The sequence below is a fragment of the Poecile atricapillus genome, chromosome 8 (genome assembly GCF_030490865.1).
Source record: "Poecile atricapillus isolate bPoeAtr1 chromosome 8, bPoeAtr1.hap1, whole genome shotgun sequence".
NCBI lineage: Eukaryota > Metazoa > Chordata > Aves > Passeriformes > Paridae > Poecile > Poecile atricapillus.
Window position 1 is genome coordinate 5,663,699 of NC_081256.1, and position 19,739 is coordinate 5,683,437.

At 44.7% G+C, this 19,739-nt stretch overlaps 2 protein-coding genes across 3 annotated transcripts; both read right to left on the bottom strand.

Moving 5' to 3' along the window:
* Positions 1-13: 13 nt before the first annotated feature.
* Positions 14-1,255, bottom strand: MTERF4 (mitochondrial transcription termination factor 4). Its single transcript, XM_058843791.1, has 3 exons — positions 869-1,255; positions 620-804; positions 14-539 (listed from the first exon to the last, which is right to left on the bottom strand). The coding sequence occupies exons 1-3, from the start codon at positions 1,203-1,205 to the stop codon at positions 159-161; spliced, it is 903 nt and encodes a 300-aa protein (XP_058699774.1). The 5' UTR covers positions 1,206-1,255; the 3' UTR covers positions 14-158.
* Positions 1,256-1,838: 583 nt separating this feature from the next.
* PASK (PAS domain containing serine/threonine kinase) lies at positions 1,839-19,690 on the bottom strand. Of its 2 annotated transcripts, XM_058843790.1 has the most exons (17): positions 19,543-19,690; positions 18,648-18,839; positions 17,735-17,970; positions 16,483-16,653; positions 15,031-15,171; positions 14,332-14,466; positions 13,396-13,683; positions 12,945-13,044; positions 11,268-11,442; positions 8,368-9,263; positions 7,539-7,720; positions 6,968-7,135; positions 6,099-6,224; positions 5,408-5,542; positions 3,818-4,017; positions 2,463-2,596; positions 1,839-2,257 (listed from the first exon to the last, which is right to left on the bottom strand). In XM_058843790.1, the coding sequence occupies exons 2-17, from the start codon at positions 18,817-18,819 to the stop codon at positions 2,094-2,096; spliced, it is 3,423 nt and encodes a 1,140-aa protein (XP_058699773.1). In that variant the 5' UTR covers positions 18,820-18,839; positions 19,543-19,690; the 3' UTR covers positions 1,839-2,093. The 2 variants fall into 2 exon arrangements, 1 of the variants encoding a protein (XP_058699773.1); XR_009278096.1 differs by lacking the exon at positions 1,839-2,257 and having other exon boundaries at positions 2,501-2,596; positions 3,067-4,017.
* Positions 19,691-19,739: the final 49 nt, after the last annotated feature.

Consider the following 19,739-nt stretch of genomic DNA (forward strand, 5'->3'; position numbering starts at 1 on the left):
GGAATGAGTGTCGTTATATTTGACAGATGGGATTTATTGGTACACCACCACTCAGGCCCTGCACCCACCCCAGCTTGTGCTGGTGTGGGGTGGGAGCCCAAAGCAGCCAGAGAGTGCAACAGCAGGGGAGGGCTTGGGCACCTCAGAGCCTCACCTCCTCACTCCCTGGCTGTTTTACTTTCATCACTGTCCAAATCATCATCATCATCATCATCATCATCATCATCATCCTCCTCTGTGTATAGTGCGTCCACAGCCTCCTCTTCCTTCTCCTTCTCCTCTCGAGCCAGCAGCTTCTTGAAGACCTCATACTCCTCCGGGGTTGAGTAGGCCAGACTGGCCAGGAAGTCTTTCTCTGGGAGCTGAAGGATGTCCTTCAGTTTTGGGTTACTAGTTTGGGTCTGCCCTTTGTGTGGGGTCACGTAGAGCCCCCGGCGCTCCAGGAAGATGTGCCGATTCCGGAGCTCGGCAAAGGACATTTGGAAGAGCCGAGCCTTCACCATCTCCTTCTGCTGGACCCCCATTCTGAAGTAGGCGTACTGCGGGCAGAACGGGGGGTGTCAGGCACAGCCCTATCCCCGTAGCCGGTTTTGGCAGGAAGGTGGATCCCGGTCCTCACCTGGAACTGGTGATGGAGGGTGCGCGGCTCCTCCAGCAGGACGGTGGGGCAGGTCTCGAGCACTTCCCGCAGCTGCTCCGCCGTGAAAAGGCAGCGCTCCCGCAGCAGCCGCACCGCCGCCTCCAGCCTCTTCCGGGGCACGTGGAAGAGCTGTGGGCAGCGGCTCACCGCCCGCCGCAGCCGGCCTGCGGGCAGCGGGTCAGCGGCGGAGCCCCGGTGTCCCCCCCGAACCCCCGCTCGCCGCCCTACCTCCGTCCAGCCCCAGGCGCCGCAGCTCCTGGGCGCGCTCCCGGAGTCTCTCCGTGGGCAGCCGCAGCAGCGCCGGGCTCTGCTCCAGCAGGGCCAGGGCGGCCTCGGCGCTCAGCCCGAGCAGCAGCAGCTGCGCCGCCGCCGCCTCCCGGTGCTCGGGGCCGAGCCGGGGCCGCAGGGCCAGGAGCCGCCGGGCCTGCTCCTGGCTGAAGCCCATGGCCCGCAGCGCCGCCGCTTCCCCGCAGCCCCGAGCAGGGCACGGCCCGGAGGCGGCGGGGATCGCCCGGGCTGCCACCAGCGCCCTCCCGGCTCCGCGCAGCCCCAGCAGCCCCGCCATGGCCACGCTGGGGCCGAGCCAGCCCCGCCGGGCCAGCCCCGCCCCGCCCCGCCCCGGCCCCGATCCCGCCCCGCCCCGGCCCCGATCCCGCCCCGCCCCGGGCAGCGCCGGCGGAGCGAGGGGCGGGGGGAGCCCGGGGCTGGAGCGCTCGGGGCACCAACAGCCCCGAAGCCTCCGCCCGCAGAGCCCGGCCCCGCTGCTGGAGCTGATGGGGCCGCCGCTCGTCATCCCCGCCGCGGCCAGAGCCGGGGCACGGTGCTACAGAACGCAGGTGATTCTGATAGCAGAGTTCAAAGCTAATTAGTAATTAGGCCGAGTCCTGTTGCTTCTCTGCAGAGCTGGCAGCAGCCGGCCAAACTGCTGCTTGTCCCCAGCACTTCCATCCCGGCTGAGCTGTACCCCAAACTGTTCCTGTTACCTGTGTCTCGATCAAATTCTCATTATTGGATCTATTTTTTCTTCCCAACATCTCTGTCTCATCAAAACCGATGTTTTCCTGAATATAGATGCTGATATTAAAAAAAAAGGACACTTCCAACCCAGCCATCCCACCCAAATCATGCAATTACAGATCTGGTTTTGAGTCTCCTTTGGAGCACACATACTCCAGAAAACCAACAGACATGTAATCATTCATTTATTCATTCACTTTCCAGAAACAGATATAAACTACATATAAAAAGTAAAACCAGGCAATAAAAATACTTTCCAAGTTATGAACAATTTTAAAAAAACATTAAAATCTTTGCCTCACATCTTTGAAACATGCCCTGGGTAAGAACATCGATAAACTGAGACTATGTGGGTACCAGCAGGTAACCTTCCAATGGGACCTATCCTGCTAACAGAGCTCAGACTTTTCTAAGTCATCCATAGATGAAGAAGCCTTTATCCTGAGGTCTGAGCTGGCTCAGCAGAGGCAAACACCTCTTCCCAGGTATAATCTGCCAGGTTCACTGGTTGTCGCAGCCAAGGGTCCTGTGCCAGTGTGGCCAGAGTCATGCGCTGCTCTGGAACAGGGTGCAGGAGCCCGGCCATGAGATCCATGAGACCTGGGCAGAAACAGCAGAAGATGGCTCAGGCAGGTTGGGAATGAGAGATCTCCCGAACTCTGCTGCACTGAGCAGCTTTCCAAATCATCACAGAACACATTAAGGAGCATTTTTTCAGTCTTCCCCTTTATTTTGGGTGAAAAAACACTGCTTATACTTTCCCAAGAGATCTGCTCCTTTTGAAAAGCAAATGGGAAGAACTCACCTTCTGACACAGGGTGAGGAGGACTCAGGACAGCTGCCAAGGCCTCCTCCAGCTCACAGAAGGGATTCTCCCCAAGCACCAGAGTGTAAAGGGTGATGCCAAGCGACCACATCTCCAGCTCAGGGCCATGGTACCTGTGCAGAGATAATTCAAATTGCAAGTATATAGCTATAAGCTAAAGAAAGTGCAAAGAAAAAAAGGGCATTGACAGCCCTTGTTTCCAATTTTTATTTTAACATAGGAAGTTTGTGAGAATTCTAAAAAGGTCCTCATGTGTTTGAGGACCTTTATCCTTCTCCAGGAAATAAAACCAACCATAGAACAGCTAACCAGTTTCTGTTGATGAGTATGTGTAACATGCACCCAGACTTCCACATATGTAAGCTGGTGACAAGAACTTACCCCTCCACCTTCTTCATCATCAGCCAAAACTGTGAAGTAAATATTTAACTGGAAGAGCAAAAACATCCTCCCAGCCCTTTCAAAACAAAAGTTATTTGGAAAAAACTATTAACCATCTCAATTCCATCTGAGAAAACATGCTAATGCTAGTTCCTTCACACAGTAAGAGGTGGAACACCCAGGGTAGAGCTGCTTGCTTCACCTTTCATCTCATTCCCAGCAGGAACTTCCTCTCCTCCTTGCATTGCTTTTCCCCCCACTCCTTTAGGAGAAGCTGCCTGAAGGATCCATGGAAACAGCTGTGAAGCAGGAGCAAGATCCATCCAGGCATGTACAATCACAGCAGTGCCACCCCTGTGCTGGGGAGGCTTCCTTGTGGAGCAGCTATGAGAGCACCAGCTGCTAGGTACAGAGCTCTTGGAGAGGGAAAGAAGAGGGAAAAGAGCCAAGATTTAAGTAGCACATCCAAAACAGCAGCAAGACAAGAATCCTTGAGTCCCAAGGAGTACAAAAATCAGTGGGGAGATCAACAAGGACCAAACTGCAAAAACAGAGGGAAGCATGTAGAAAAAAGAATAGAGAAGATGAGAGTGGGAGGATACAAAGCACAGACATGCAAGAAGGTGCTATCAACAGCAATACTTTCTTACTCCACCTCTCTGAAAGAGCAGCTGTTGCTAGAGAAAGCCTGACAACAGATTTAGAAACAACTTAGTACATATTCAAGCTTTTAGAACTTGACTTCTGTCACTAGATTGCCCTACTTTGTATGCAAAAACCTTCACAGTGATTTCTGCCACTGCAGTGCCTTAAATCTTGCTGCAGTTTCCTGTGGTTGGATACTCTAGCAGCGTTCCAATGGCACAGCAGCTTGGCTTCTCTGTTCCAGCCCTGCCCACATGGGTTTTTTTTGGTGTGATGGCATAAAAATGACTTTTCAGAGGGTGACATACGGTTTGCCAGACAGCACTTCTGGTGAGCAGTATTCAATTGTCCCACAGAAGGTATAAAATAATTTCCCAGGTTCCAGGTAGGCAGCCGAACCAAAGTCCACTAACTTAATTGTGAAATCTTCAGCAATGACAATATTTTCATCCTTGATATCTCTGTGAAGGATGTTCCTACAGTGGAGATACCCAACAGCTGATACAAGCTGGAAGAGACAGACAGAGCTAGGTGTTACTACACAGAGTCCCTGGATAGTTGATGTGGCATCATCAACATGGTGAGTCACATTTTGGTTTGTTTTGACACTACCTAAACAAGATACACATCCCAACTATGGTAACTGGAAATGGCCCCAGGCCTGCCTGTCATCATTGCTGCAGTGCTCTTGGAAGAGACACTTTAAAGAGCCTTTGATGCTTTCACCTCACAGATGTGCAGGAGGAGGGGATTCTGCAGTCAGGATGTGATTGTGAGCATTGGAGCTCACTGCTACAATCCTGCAAGTTACCCTATTTTTATCCCAGCTTCATTTGGAGGGTCCTTTGGTTTCTCCAGAAGGATATTGGTGTGTGCCTTCCATGCTGCAGGATGACGAAGCATTTAAGAACCAAGTTTGGTATAAATAACATAATCACTCCTAAACTCCATTCTTTTCCCTGCACGATTCATGCTTTAATGCCATAATTAAGGATAACATGAGAATGATATCACCTTGGAGACGATCCTGACTCCTACAATGTTTTTAACAAGAAAAGCAGATGGCTGAGGGAGAAAAGTTTCTATTTATAATACAAATCTGCCTCTGCAGAGAAATGCAGTGCAGATATGAGGGAATAATTCAGCCTTACAAACCCCAGGCTAGGTTAAGGATAGGGCTGATCCATCACAAGGCTGAAGAGACACCTTTGGCTTTCATCTTCCATCAGCACCCCAGCTGAGGGCAGGGTGGGCACAGCAAAGGTGTGGGGGGGTTACCACAGCAATTCCTGCACACCCTAGAGCAAGGAATTTACTCCAAAACTCTCCAGGGGAAATTACTTGGGGCATGCTGCTGTGGTTAGCTCACTAAACAAAGGGCAATTTAGCCCTCAGGCAAGCTCCTGACTCAGAGGAAACTACCCTGAGTTACTGTGCAATATGCCACCTAAAATCCAAGATAATGTCTTGATTTAAAGGGCAGAGCCCTTTACTCCTGTAACCAGTCTAAACTAAGCACTGAAGTAAGTGAAAATGTGGCCTTTTGTAGGCTTGGGGCAGCTTCTGTGAGTTTTCCTCCTTCCTCAGAGGAAATGTGACTGCAACATGAATGGCATCTGGGTGACAGGGGCTGCGTGCTGTCCTGGTAACAGCTGAGGGGCCATGGCTCCACAGGAAACCCTCACAGGCAGTAAGGTCCTGGAAAGGCTTTGTTGTTCCTAAGTAAACCTTAACAAGGTTTCAGGAGGCAGCATTTCAATCAGCCCTACAGAATGGTGAGGAAATATTGAGCACAACTCCAATTCAGTCTGCCAGTTGATTAGCCAGTATTAAGTGACACAGAATCCTGCTTCTTACATTAACCAATTCTCACCTGCATGCAGCAATTCTTCTCTCACCTGTCTGAATATATAACTTGCTAATGGCTCATCCAAGTTGGGCTGATTATCAATAAATGCAAAGAGGTCCAGACCAGATCCATGCTTCTCCATCACCAGTTGGAAGAAGCATTCATTTTCAAATACATCCAGCACCTATAAATAAAAGACCTGTTTAATCATGTGCTTCGTCCTCAAAAAAGTACCTTTTTTTTTTTTTTAACAAACACTGCTCTCCTCTTGGAGATTTAACTGGTGTATATTATAATCTTTAAAGTCTCATTTCATTGAGCACAAATGTTTCTTGAAATGAGTACAGAATTAAAACTGCAAGCAGAATTAAATCCGAGAGGAATTCTCTTTCTGAAGGAAAAAAACCGACAAAAAAAAAAACCCTCTCCAAAACCAACAACCTCAAAACAGAGTATAAAATAAGATGTGCCCAGATTATTTGCTGAACTAGTACATGTTCAGACATCACACTTCCAAGATATGCATCTTATCTTGAAATCACTTTTTTTCTGTTAAGAATCACATCTTCAGAACAGTTTGGGGTAAAAGTCTGGAAGCAAGCAACAGTCTGCTGTCACACACCCTCCAAAACAAAGCAGGATGAACAGGTTACTTTCTTTCCTGAGAAGACAGATTTGGTACAGGACATTTCACTCCTGAAAAGAAACACCCAAACTGCATCAACTCTGAGCCACTGTACCTTAATGATACTGGGGTGCTTCAGCTTCTGCAGGATTGCAATTTCTTGAGTGACCCTCCCCAGGTCAGGATCATCTACCCAGCAGTCCTCCAGCACCCTCTCCTTCCAGATGAACTTTACAACAACCTACATAGACAACAGCATTCAGCATCACCTGCCAAAGCATGGCTTTGAGTGTCAGGTAAGTCAATTTCCAGGAAATCTGTTAGTGCCTCCTATTACTAAAGGCATGGAAGTAACCCTATGTGAATAGCTTATAGTATATTGAAATGTTTAAATTAATTTAGTCCAAAATCATACACATAAATGAAAGATATTTATTGCTGCTCTGAATTCCAAAGGCTTTGACAAGCCAGCTGTCTTATCAACCAGTTACAGCACATGGGTGCAGTGGAGGGAAATGAGCACTGAAGATCCATGCAAGGGAAACACCAGAACTTGCCCTCTCAGCACCCAAAATACTTCTGAAAAAGAGGAGGTGCCATAATCTCAACATGTCTACTCCTCATTCTTGAGTCACAGCACAATAAAAATCTTGATGTTTGCTATTATCTTTAGTAACACAAGACTAAAACCCATAGTTCTGTTAAGATTATTGTCTACTTCTTTCAACAGGTTCCATTAGCTGCATTCATTAGTTTATTAACCCATTCTGCACCTGTTGTCTCAGGTAACATTTATGCACAACATCAATGCAAATGTTTTGCTATCCTGTTTCCATTACTACAGATTTCTGTTTAAACAAAGCAAAACACCAAACTAACAAAAAGAAGCTTTTGACAATGTAATGTTAACAGGATATGAATGCTCTAACCTTTTAGTTTTCATCCTAAATTATTATTGCAATAGAACTACAAGAAATACTTCACCTCCTGGTGATCCTTCTTGCTCCTGGCACTCCAGACAAAGCCAAAAGAGCCTTTGCCAATAAGATTGAGAGTGCTGTAATTTTTTGCATATTCTCCTTCACATGCTCTTAATCCTTCAAGATCTTCAGCTCTTCGGGAGTTGTCAAAAAGTGAAGTTGATCTGATGGCCTAAGTACAGATATGCAGGTTACAATAGCAGCAAAAAATGACCAGCCACAGAATCACATTTATAAAATTAATAAATACTTAAAAAAATATACAGACATGCAAGAATAGATGAAAGGAGGAATCTTTGGTTCTGGTAGTGAGAACTGCACTACTTGAGTATCCTGCTGTTTGAAACTGCATTTTTCAGGCTGGAAAGGCAACTAAAGGAAGCCCCACACCAGAAGCGTTACAAAATAGCAACTGAGATTTTGTCCTAATATATTAAAAAATAGGGAAAAAAAGAAACAGCAACATCCACTCCACCAATTCATGTCATTAATTTGAAAAACTTCTTGACTTTAGCTTCATCTTTACAGTCAAACAAGGAGAGAAACACTCAATATTCAAAGGTAGGATTTCTTACTTCTCCAAGACTTTTAGTAGAAAGATCAGCAACAGACTGGGGAGAGTTTCCTAGGCTGGCAAGCAAATGCTGAGTCTTAACTACAGCTTCCTTTTGGCTCTGTGAAAGCTCTTTCACCACCCAGACACAGAAAAGTACAGTGGGATCCTGCAGTTCTGCACATTTCACCTCGAAGAGTATGCCTGTAGAAACAGGAGAGAAAATTAAAATGGTAGAATGTAGCTGTAGTGTTGAACAAGACCGAGGAGGTTTTAGGAGAAGATTCTGAGCTCTTGACAAAAAGTTCTGAATTTGGGGAACACCTGCTCAGTAAAGAATCATCAGAGGGGCTGACAGCAGCACAGCTATTCTAGAGGTACCTATCAGCTACCTCCAGAGATCCCACCTCCAGCAGAGACTTGTCAGTGTCCAATTGTGATTTATTCATTTCACACTATTATTCTAGATTACATATTCAACAAGCCACTGAACGCAGCTGAAGGAGTGAATGAAATAAATTCCATTATACAATTTTAATGCAATTTACAGTTTTACAGTGGAGTTTGTATTTTCTGTTCAGAAAAAGTTCTCAGGTTCACACTTTTTAATTGTGTTTTGAGAGTATTTCTGACTTCTCAGTGGGGATTAATTTCCTACCAACTTTGTATTTTATACTACCTCCTTTTCTAATACCCTCTGGGTAAACTTAAATACCATTTTTTTCTTCTAGATGCTTCTTCCTTCCTCTCCAACTGTGAACTTCTAACCAGAAACGTCTGCATTCTGCAAAAGTGTGGGTGAAAAGGAGCACCCTCATATGAGTTGGGGAAGGAGACAAGGTTTCACTTACTGAATTGTGAACCATCTCTGTGGCAGCAATTCCCGATGTAGCTGCCTTCCAGAATCCCCCAGGTCAAAGGAGCTGCTGGATTTAGCCTGCCTTCTTGTTTCACTGGGGTTGATGTTACTTTGATCTCCATATTTTGCTGCCTGAGGAACTGACAGTGTTCTTCAGGCCTACCTTTGCTTTTCAGGGGATTTCTGTTGGAGTTGTCCCCCACAGTTTCTGCAAGGGTTTCAGGTTTGTCAGGAAATGCTTTGGAGGATTCCTCAGAGTTTTGTAAATGCCTTCTGGTGACTAGCCATCCAGAATCAGCTTCTGTGGCAACACCACTCAGTAGCTGCTTTCCTTGATGAGTGGAAAAGGCATCATTTGTCTCAATTGGCATATTGGAGTCTGCTGCATCAGAGCAACATCCTCCTGCAACAACTGCAGTAGCACCTAAAGAACTGTCTGAGTTCCCCTTGACAGTTGAGTTCCCCTTGGTATTCAGTCCCAGTACCTCAAGACCAGAGCAAATACAGTTCCATTCAGATTTTTTCACATCTTCAGAGGTTCTGGCAGCTCCTGATGCAGAAGCACTGCAGCCTGTTTCATTTCCTGAGCAAACATCACAGAGAGTATTTCTTTCACATGCAAAGAAGGTGGAAGGATCATTTAGCAGACAGTTGTCAACACCAATGTGCTCGAGGCTGGAATGTTTTGCATCACACATCGAGTTTGTTTTTGACACCTGCCCTGGAACTATGTGGCTTTTAAAGTCTTGTCTGCAGTTCAGTGCTGCTCCAGGCCATGGCTCATCCACTGTCGGTGTTCCAGGTGAATTACAAGTAACTTCAGAAGGCTTCACTGGGTCACAGGATGATGCCTTCAGATTGTCTTCTAGTCTGGAACAAACAGGCAACCTGGCAATAGTTACTGCAGGAGATACTGCACTATGACTGCTTCTCTCTGGAATCTCCAAGTTCTGACCTAAATCCCACTGTCCTGAGTAAGATGATGTGAGAGAGAGCCTTGCAGAGAACATCTTTTGAGAATTATTTGATCCTGAAGTTTCCACTGTTCTATACTGTGCCACTGCTCTGATTGTGTCAAGCCAGCTTTTGGGATAAGGCTCTCTGGTGGGCTGGGAGCCCATCTGTAGCAAGGCTGTCCTCAGTACAAATACTCAAGGTTATCAGTGACATCATGATTACAAAATAAGAAAACCATCCTACTGTATAATACCCATTTAAATATAGTCACTATTTAAAACCTGGACCAATAGTTTTATTTCAAGTTTAAAAGCAAAAGGCAGAAAGCTGTTCGCACAGGCATCCAAAATCCTGGCAAATCTACCAAAGAACAGCAAGTACACTCAAATGGCACTTTTTCCCTATGGATAATTTCCTTCTCTAGCTTAATTTCTAAATATAGATCATAAACCATTTACCAGCAGAAAAAAAGCACCTAATACAGCATGGAAGGTGTTTTGCCAGTTGATGGGGGGGATGGGGTGGGCACAGACACCAATGGAAAGAATGGTCTTATTTAACTATTAATATTGAGGCAACACAGAAGTAAAGGGTTACATCTGATAAAACAATAAGCTTATTCCTCACTCAGCTTCAGCAACAAGCAAAAATAAGCAAAATAAAATAAAAATAAATCATTACTTGATGGTGAGGTCTCCAAGTTCACCCAAAAAAGGGGACCAGCTTTATAGGCCCAAATGACTTGTTCACCTTTTTGAGCAGAAAACATCTGGTTCTAATGGCCCTCTTCCAGCCAGGGCCAGGGCTGGGAGGGTTTTGTGCAAAATATTCTGCTAACAAGCCTCTAGGGATATCTGTTGGGACAATTTCTTAACCTATCTTACACAAAGTTATACAAACATCTCTACAACAGCAGGTTTGGCATTAAGAACAACTAATATAAATGTTTTGATCATCTATTTTTAACTAAAGAACCTTGATGGCATTAATAGCATCATGCTCAAGATTCATCTTGCAAGGCAATTTGGTGCTTAGGCCTGCTGTTCAGGCCTTAGCATATCAGCAGGATGCTTCCAGTCCTGAAAACAAGTTCCCTCATCTGGAACAGGAAATGGATGTCTCCATCCATCAGGGTTTACTGAAAACCATGGCACAAGGTATTTTGCAAAGATTTCTATTAATAAAAATGCAGCATAGAAAAGCAATGTAGCAGAGCACTTACAATCCTTACTTACTTACAAGTATGATAGGAGAGATATAAACCAGAGCACAACAAATGACACTATCAGCTGCTCTGAAAAGCAGCAAGAGCTGTGCTGTCATACTCTGTACCTTAAAATGGATAGTCAATACTAACTGAAGGCTAGAATTGTTAATGTGGAAGGCCTAAAATTTGACTTAAGGTAAGCCATGTGCATTAGATACATACTTCTACAGAATTTCTAACCTTGTAACAGGAAAAAGACCTGGAAATGCACAAGAAAAAATAGCTGGACTTCAGTAATGCATTATCCTGTTTTAATGGATGACCTGACCACTTATGCCAAGCACCAGAAGGAATAACACTCAGAATTCCCCCCAGGTAACCTGATTTCAGTGCAACACCAGCTGGAAGGAGATAAACATCCACTACTTATGATTAGTGAAGATAGAGCCTAATTACCTTCCTTAGTCTGGATGAAACATTTGGTCCCCTTTAGGGCTGGAATTTCTGTAACTTTACAATGGTAGGTTGTGCAGATATAAATAAAAACCTAAGGCAGGGACAGCTCAGCTTGTCTTGCAAACAGCACTCAGATTCTACAGACAGCAAAGCGTGGAAGGCCCTTGCTACACCTTCCCTTATCAAACAGGTGAAAAAATCAGCTTTTGCTGGTGACTGCCATCACAACTCTTCATTTTCCCAGGTGAAAATGCAGTCTGTGAAATGCCTACCTATTAGTGGGGGTGGATGTTGCTTCAGGAGGTGAGGGAGGAGAAAAGAAACTGGTCCCATTCTTTTGTTTATTCTCATCATGTATTAATTTGTCATCTTTGTGTTGTTGCTCCAGTTTCTGCTCTTCATCTCTTGACAGAAGGTGTGCTAAAGATGGAGCCAAGAAACTGCTCTCTGTACCAAATAGGAAACAAAACCACACCAATTTAAACTTTTATGTTTAGGCTTCAGAGGCTACAGTGATTACAAATAAACTTGGAACTGCCTTGGTCTGTCTTTTCCCTAAGGAATTGAGTATAAAAGGCTTGACTGAGGCAAAACAGTCAAAATACAAGCATTCCACTCTACTTTGAGAAATCAGCACATGCAGGAATCTGTATGTTTTAGGGCTGCCAAAATTTGCTTTTCTAGCAAAGCTCTTGGGCAGATACTGGTATCATGCCTTAGCTACTTGAATTGAAGTTCAGAGGCCTAAAAAAAGTGCCAATAATGTAAAAAGACTGAAATGAAAATGATCATATACCAGCAGCATTCAAAAAAAAACCAACAAAACCAAACCCAAACCACACATATACAGCCCATTCCAAATCCATATAATGAAAAGGTTTGGACTGGATTTATGTAACTCACTGAAGCTGTAAGATAAAAAGAGTCTAAACATGTTTGAAAGAGAAGATTAAGTCCTTTCTTTCCCAGTGACAACAAATCAGAAGAAAAACATGAGTTTGGAAGATGAAGTAAACCTAGTATTATTATTGCAGAAGATAATGAGTGAACAAATCTAGATGTAAATCTAGAACAATCCTTTAATTAGTAATGGCTGAGTGCCAACAATGCTTCCTCACTGAAGAACTGAACTACTCCTAGATTAGGGGAATCATTTCACCAAAGAATTACCTAAGAAATTGTACACTGTCACTAACTCTTCTTTGTTCCAGTGGGGTTCACTGGTTTCAGCACCATTCAGATGTGCATATCTAAGCAAAAAGAAAAAGAAAATAGAGGGGAAAAGGAGACAAAACCTGTCTAAAATGTGATACAGATGAAAGCATGAACGGGCTGGTGTTCTCTGTGCTGGGCAGAGCTAGCTGGAAAAGACAGATATGGAAACATGAGGCTTCTTTGCCTCTGTTTATTGGTGCTGTGTTCAGAGAAGTAAATTTTTGATAAATTCTGATGCAAATTGCATCAGAGGAATATGCCATGCCTCTCTGATTGAAATACAGCAACCATAACATTGAATATTAGTCAGCAGCACAAGCCAAATCATAATATTAAATTTTCCCCTTAAAATATTAATCCTAAGTAGCTACAGCTCTGCTGCAATATTGTCACAAAAGCTATATTTTACACATTTTAAAATACCACAGGGTCCTAGCAGGGGAGGGAGAGAAAGTGCTTGTTAAGTACAAAGCATTTTCTATTCTGACTGTAATTTCCAAATTGGATATTTAGTTTTATCTTCTTGGCAACAAAGAGAGAAGCTCAGTCTTAGGTGAACAGTTCTCTTTACCTGAGGTTATAGTGGAAACCTGATTTAAAAACTGCATGGAGGGGCACTGCTTTTATGAAGAACGTTCTCATGTTTGCAGGTGAACCTCTTGTCTCTGCTCGTTTCCCCTTGGTTACAGCAGCCAGAGCCAGATGTATGGCAGGCACTGACACCAGGCACTCACCTTCTGTCCCTGTGAAATCACCCAGAGGAGGTAAGGGCACAGAACAGCCACTGCTTCTTTCCATGTTGTTATAGAAACCAGGGATCAGGAATGTAATGTTCTAAAACAAAGAATGAAACCTTATAAAGCTAAGCCAACTCTTACAGGATCGGGGCAAATGTTGACAATCCATGTCTGTGGACCTGATTCTCATGGACAGCCAGGGAAAAGTGTTCCACATGACCAGTGCAGAACACAGAACTGTGCTTTGGGCTACTTGAAATCCATAGCAGCTCCTCAGCACTGCAGGTCTCAGCAATTCCAGCACAGGAATTTACATGTCATCCCACACCTCACCCACTGAACATGTGGAACACAGGGGTTTTGTGATGGTAAGGAGTGTAAAACAGCTTCACAATTCCAGTGGATATGCTGCCACATGTGTCAGTCTTCTGGGAGGATATGAACTTACCTTTCCCAGCAGATCTTTCTTCTCATAGCCAAAGAGCATTATAGCAAAACTATCCATGATGCCACAGATGGTTCCATCTGACTGGACAGTGATAAGACCACTGATGGTGGAGAAAACCACAACTGTAGCAGAGTACTGATAGCCTGGGAGGGAGCCTTCTGTCTGTGGAATCTCATCTTTCTGTACTGCTGCTTGCTCCTCCTCCAGGTGGCTGACTTCCAGCTTTAAACTGAGAGGAAACATGGTGCCCTCTCTGGATCTGCCTGCAGCTCGCTGGATCCTGAGGTTCTAAATTAAAGCAAAAAAAAAAAAACCAACCAAAAAAAAAACTCAAAGAGAAAACCCCTAACTAACCAAATGTTTTGGGTTTATTGCATTAAAATTACACAGGAAAGAAGGAGCAGGAAAAGAAAAGGAACCAATCTTGTGAATATCAAAATGAACATCTGTTTTTCTAAGGATTTGGAATCCAGTGTTGACCTACTAAATAAATATCCTGGAGATGAAGACCACTCTATGAAGCAGCTTTTCAACAAATTAGGCATTCATAAGAAGGCCTCCTTCTACTCCCTATCTGGCCACTCTCATGGCATTTGCAAGACCTGGGTATTCTTTCACTCCTCAGACAGACATGATTGAAATGGGCTAAAGAATTCAAAGGAATCTTAAAGAGCTTACAGAAAGAGCACAGTGTCTTACAAAGCTAGGATTGGAGAAAACTGTCTTTCACCAGGACAGATTCCAGTAAGAGGTCAGGGCATGGTCTCATATCTAGTTAGGAACTCTTCAGATAGCAGCTCCACAAAAAGGCAGCCCTTTTCCAGGGGCATCAGGCTTCTCTCTTAAAAGGCTTTCTTCTGTTATGCAAGGAGGGAAAACAGCAGGCACTTCAAATGGGAAGGCTATGGAAGAATGAGGTTGGTGCTCATACTGTACCTTTGGGATTTTTTTTCCTAGAGGAGGAATCTGCACAGAAGGAATCAGGTCCTTTATGTGGAGTCCAACTACTGCTTCCAATGTTGGGTAGCCATGGAGATGAGCATAAAGGAGGTCACATGATGTAATTTTTCCCTGGGGAGGAAAATTTACAGGACTGTTAAAATTTTAACATCTTAGCCACAGTCCACTCAATGCTTTGACAATGGTTTCTGCAGTTACCTAAGCAATGGCAGGAAATTTCATTCTGCAGTCCTTTGGTGGACATAACTCACTCAGTAAAAGCAGACACAGCATAAAACAATATTGCCATATCACTGTGCAGGGAGCCTGCCCTTTGCCCAGGAGAGGCAGAGGTGTCCAGGGCTCCACACAACTGTTCCTCAGCCAGATGATCCTTTCACAAGGGCATCCATACCCCAAAGTACCAACCCCCTGCCAAAATGACACTGTTCAAGGATAAGCTGTCCCCTGAGGAGAGAGAGTGTATTTCTGTGTGGGTTGTCAAACAGGTCAAGGAGATCCACACCAGAGATCCGTGCACAGGTCCTGCATGCACAGCCCTGGTTTCAGGCCCTACCATGGACATACTCCATGCTCACAAACAGCAACCTGTGCCTGCTCCCTTTCAGACACCTTCCACTCACACACAAACTCTCACAAACTGCAATCTTGTTGGATTGTTAGGAAAACACTTACGTCAACCGTGAAGGAAACACAAGCTGAAAATCTTTCCACTGGTTCCAGCACAACCACACAACGCTGGGTGTCCTTGCTTCTTATCTGCCTCAACCAGACTGAGACAGGGATCTTCTCATTGAGGTGGCCAACAACATCCACCTTCCCACCAGATTCAGAAATGGAGACAGGACTTACTAAGACTTAGAATGAATGCTTACTTAGAATGTATTTCAAACAGAAGTAAGATGCTGAGTCAAGATACCTCCTTATCATTATTAGAAAAACACAATTTATTAACTACTTACTAGTATTTTATGGCAACAAACAGTTTTAATGCAGAGATCGAAATGTCTGAAAATAATACACAAAATGTTGTTACTTTGGTACCGTCTCTCCCTGCCTCAGGAAGTCTAAAGGCATAAAGACTTCAGAATAATAAATATAATACTCTAACGCCTTGCATTTAGTGTGAAATGCCTCTCAGAGGTGTCTTATTTAAGGGATGTCCCATGGGGCTAAATGAACATTAGTAACACAGTCCTTACTTTCAGCTGCAAAAACAGCATTTTAATTTCTTATGGGAGGAGATTTTTCTCAGATCAGAAAATGTTTATGTATCTTACAGCCTGCAAGGCTCATCCCAAGCCTTTTATGATTTTTATGATCTTGACAGAATGGGTTTATGACTTACACAGTGACTCCTATAAAGTATTTGGAACAGCTTAGAATAAGTGCCTCTGTCAGACATTTAATTTTAATCTCAGGTTTCACTGAATCAAACTTAGATCTTTGTCCCCACCCCATATCCAGCTGAGGATTCAGGAAGATAAGGCTCTGGAGATACTGACAATTTCAGTTCAAAAACTGCACCAGAAAGAATATGAGCTCATTTTCCAAGGGTTCTCTAGTGACAACTCACAACAGCAGCAAAAGAAAATAATGTGGAGATTTTCTCATGCAGTTCTCTTATAAATAACCCCGTTCTAGGCAAAATATCAGTTCCACTCTTTTGCACTAACTATGGTGTTTTGGCACAGACATTTCATAGTATTTCAATGTCTTCAACCTTTATAATATGAACAATCCAAATTAAGATAATTTATAATATATTTTTAAGGACCAGACAATGGGGTATTTCCACAATAGATTTTTTCCCTGTTAAGCAATTTTTTTAAAATCTAATATCCTTTAAATTCTGATTTGGTCAAGTCACAGTGACTACAGTGTATTGACAGCTGCAAGGTTCTCATGGGTGTCCCCTTAAAGCATCTTCTGCCCTTTGAATTCCCACATCTGTAAACTTTTAAACCACACAATCCTGCAAATGACATAATTGCCAAATGACCACAGAGATTAATTAATTAATCAGGAAATTATATGGAAAATGTGAAAAAAAAAAATAAATCCCAAACCAAAGCCTAGGAAACTACTTTATGTGGTAGAGAATATTTCCTTGAACATTTCACATACCACAGTTCCTGAAACCACTGTTGAACATTCAGAAGTTTCTAGGTACTCCTCACCCACTGCTTCCCATGCCTCTTGATCAGATTTGGATATCAAGTGGGACAGCTTTTGACCAATGAGTTCCTGACTACTGCACCCAAGCAACTTGCAAGCTCGGTCATTGGCCACTAGGATCTAGAAAAGAACAGAAAAAACCAATCCTGAACAAAGAATAAAAGCTGTATGTTTTTTTAAGACCTCATCGTCTCCTCAGATTGTTGCTTTAATGTCTTATCCCTTTCTCTTGGTGGAAACAAAATGTTTTTTTACAATTCTGAGTTCATTATAGATTTTTATTCTAGGACATCCCTTGCCCACACATCTTTTTGGTTAAGAGGTTTTGAGACGTTGCTTTCCTTTTAGGTTTCCTGCTTTCTTTTAACTGTAAACAGTGACATCCATGGAGGCAAAGCTACAAAGTTGCATTTGCAAGCAAAACCCAGGCAAGCCACAAAATTGCATCCAAACTCAAAGGTGTGCAGTGATCACACCTGTCACTGGCACACTGGAGCCTGTGCAATGGAGCAAGTCAGGACTCAGTGTCTTTAAAGCCATCAGATCAAGCTAAAAAAATGGCACAGCTCTTTAGAGTTTTCAGGACCCAATTCTAGATTCCTCTCAGGTCAGGAAGAGAGAAATTCTTTCCCTCCCAAAGTAAATGGGAAGTTTACTGGGGCAGATAAAGAAATCCTGTGCCACTGCAAACACATTTCAGGGTTCGTACTTTACAGAGAGAAGGCCTGAGGCACATTCTGCTCTTTCTTTCTTCCCTCGTGTCACTTCACAGCTGCAATCTTATAGAAGCATTGAATCACAGAATGGTTTGGGTTGGACAGGACCTTAAAGACTATCCACTTCCACCCCCCTGCTATGGGCAGGGACACCTTCCTCTAGCCCTGGCTGTTCCCAGCCTTATCCAACCCGGCCTAGAACATTTCCAGGAATGGGGAGTTCACAACCTCCCTGACCTGCTTGAAAAAAAGACTCAATACATCCTTGCTTCTGCTATTATTCTGTGTATTTTGCTAACTGCAACCTGCAATGGAAATAAACTCTGTCTTGAGAACACTACTGAGCTGGAGCAGACTACAAAATGCCTTCATGACACTCTGATTACCCTGCAGGTACACAAGAGAAGAACAGTCATTTTAGCCTGCTATCACACAACCTGCACCAGTTATGGGGAGCTTAGTGCTGCAGGTTCTGCTGCAAATACCTCTGTTGTGCTGGCATCCACGGTGAAGATGGCTTGGTTGGGGTTGCGTGCAGCAGCTGGGAGGTGCTGGCTGGACTCCTCCACAGCTGGGGTGTGTAAAAAGGAGCAAGAAGCAGAACTTCCAATGGAAGCAGAAAGAGAGGCAGAATCCCACTGAGCCTGTGAGTTACCAGTTTTGCTGGTACAAATGTTACGAGCTGTCAGAGAAGACAAACAGTAAGAGCTCCACTTCTCCCCTGTGAAAAGATAAAGGTCAGCAATGTTGCTGCAACAACAGTGTCAGAGGAATGAATTAAAGAAAAAAAAAGCTGTCAACTGAAGCAACTGTCAAGTAATCACAAAATACATACTTCTAGATTTTTAAAGAAACTACAAGAAAATAAAATCAATTAAACTAAAGAAAACATAAACTATTCTAATAAATTTATCTTTTTGAATATGGAACACATAAACTTAGTCCATACAACTTGTCAACATTCATAAGTTTTAACCAGAGTAGTTAACTTCTATTTTTCACTTAGCAGTATTTAAAATGGTTTGAAATAGCTCAAATTAAAAATGAAACAGTCATTAAATAACTGCAGTAAGAGCTCAAGCCCTTATTAAAAATTGCATTAGTTGGAAGCCACTTAATTAACTGTTCACAGTATATGACATTGAAATATCTGTGCCCACACCAATGTTTTAGGCTGCCAAGTGCTTGTACTACAATTTTCAAAGGTTTTGTGACCATCTATCTAGTAATGTTTTCCCTATAAGCTCTCCCAGACTGCAGTAATCCATGGCTCAGGTGTTTACTGAGTAAGTCCATCTGGCAGATACTTATTGCTGTTACTTCTGCCTTTGAGGAAGGGGAAGATCTGAAACTGCCTGAAGGCTTCATGGGAACTCAGTCCCACAACAGTGTGCTCACCAGGCAGCGATGCTCCAAGCTGACAGAGCCCAGAGAGACGACTTCTCCTGCTTTTGTTGCCACAGGGTAAGGATCTGCTTAGCGTATCAGAGTCATTCAAATGAGTAAGGACTAAGCCTGCTGATGAAGAGAGAAGGGCCCCTTCAGAGTGGCTGTAAGCCTCAGCTGCCATGATCACACTCTGGTCACCATCTGCAACAGAAACAAAGGACACGGGCTCAGGCCCACAGCAGGGACTGACGCTGGCAGGTGAGGATACCTTCCAACCCAAGCCACAACACTGCAAGTGACGGCAAAACGCTCATTGTCGAGCGTTTGTTTGGTCTGTGTGGTTATTACCCACAGGTGACTGCTGACTTAGCATCCCTCTATGGACTATTCACTGAAAAGTTGGATTCGAGGATCCTTCTTGGTCCCGTCCAACTCAGACGATTCTGCAGGATACGTGTGTCCGTCGCCACCACATTTCTTTCTGTGAGAGCTGCTGAGCACCCAGCCAGCACCCTCTCCCCCTTTCTGCTGGTTTTGAAACCAAAAGCTTTGGGTAATTTGGAAAGTCACTCGCAGTTTTGAATCAGCAAGGGTATCGCAGCCCCCGCTCCCACCCCGGGTGCCGCCCGGATGCCCTCGGCCAGCGGCCCCCACCGGGACGGCGCAGTCGGATCCCGGCTCCTCAGGGCGGCCCGGCGGGAAGGGCAGGCGGGACTCGGCACAGCCGCGGCACCCAATGAGCAAAGGCGACGTGAGAGCGGCGCGGAGAGGAGCAAATGGGAGCCCAGCGCGGGAGGAGGCAAAACTGCTCGAGGGGCCCAGGCGCCCGTCGCTCCCGCCGGCCGCCCCTCGCCCGCCGCCGCCACACGTGGTACCCCGCGCTCCGCGAGGCAACGCGGCCCACCTGCTCCGGGGGCGGCAAGCTGCAGGTAGAAGGCCTTTCCGCAGGGCAACAGCTATTCCTCTCAAGGGTTTGTAGGGGGAAGAACGAGTCCGAAAGCAAGCGACGGTGGAGGGGGAGTAAGTCCCGACCACCTCCCAGCCCTCCTGCAGGGAACTACAACTCCCAGGAGGCCGCGGGGCGCGGGCGGTGCGCGTGCG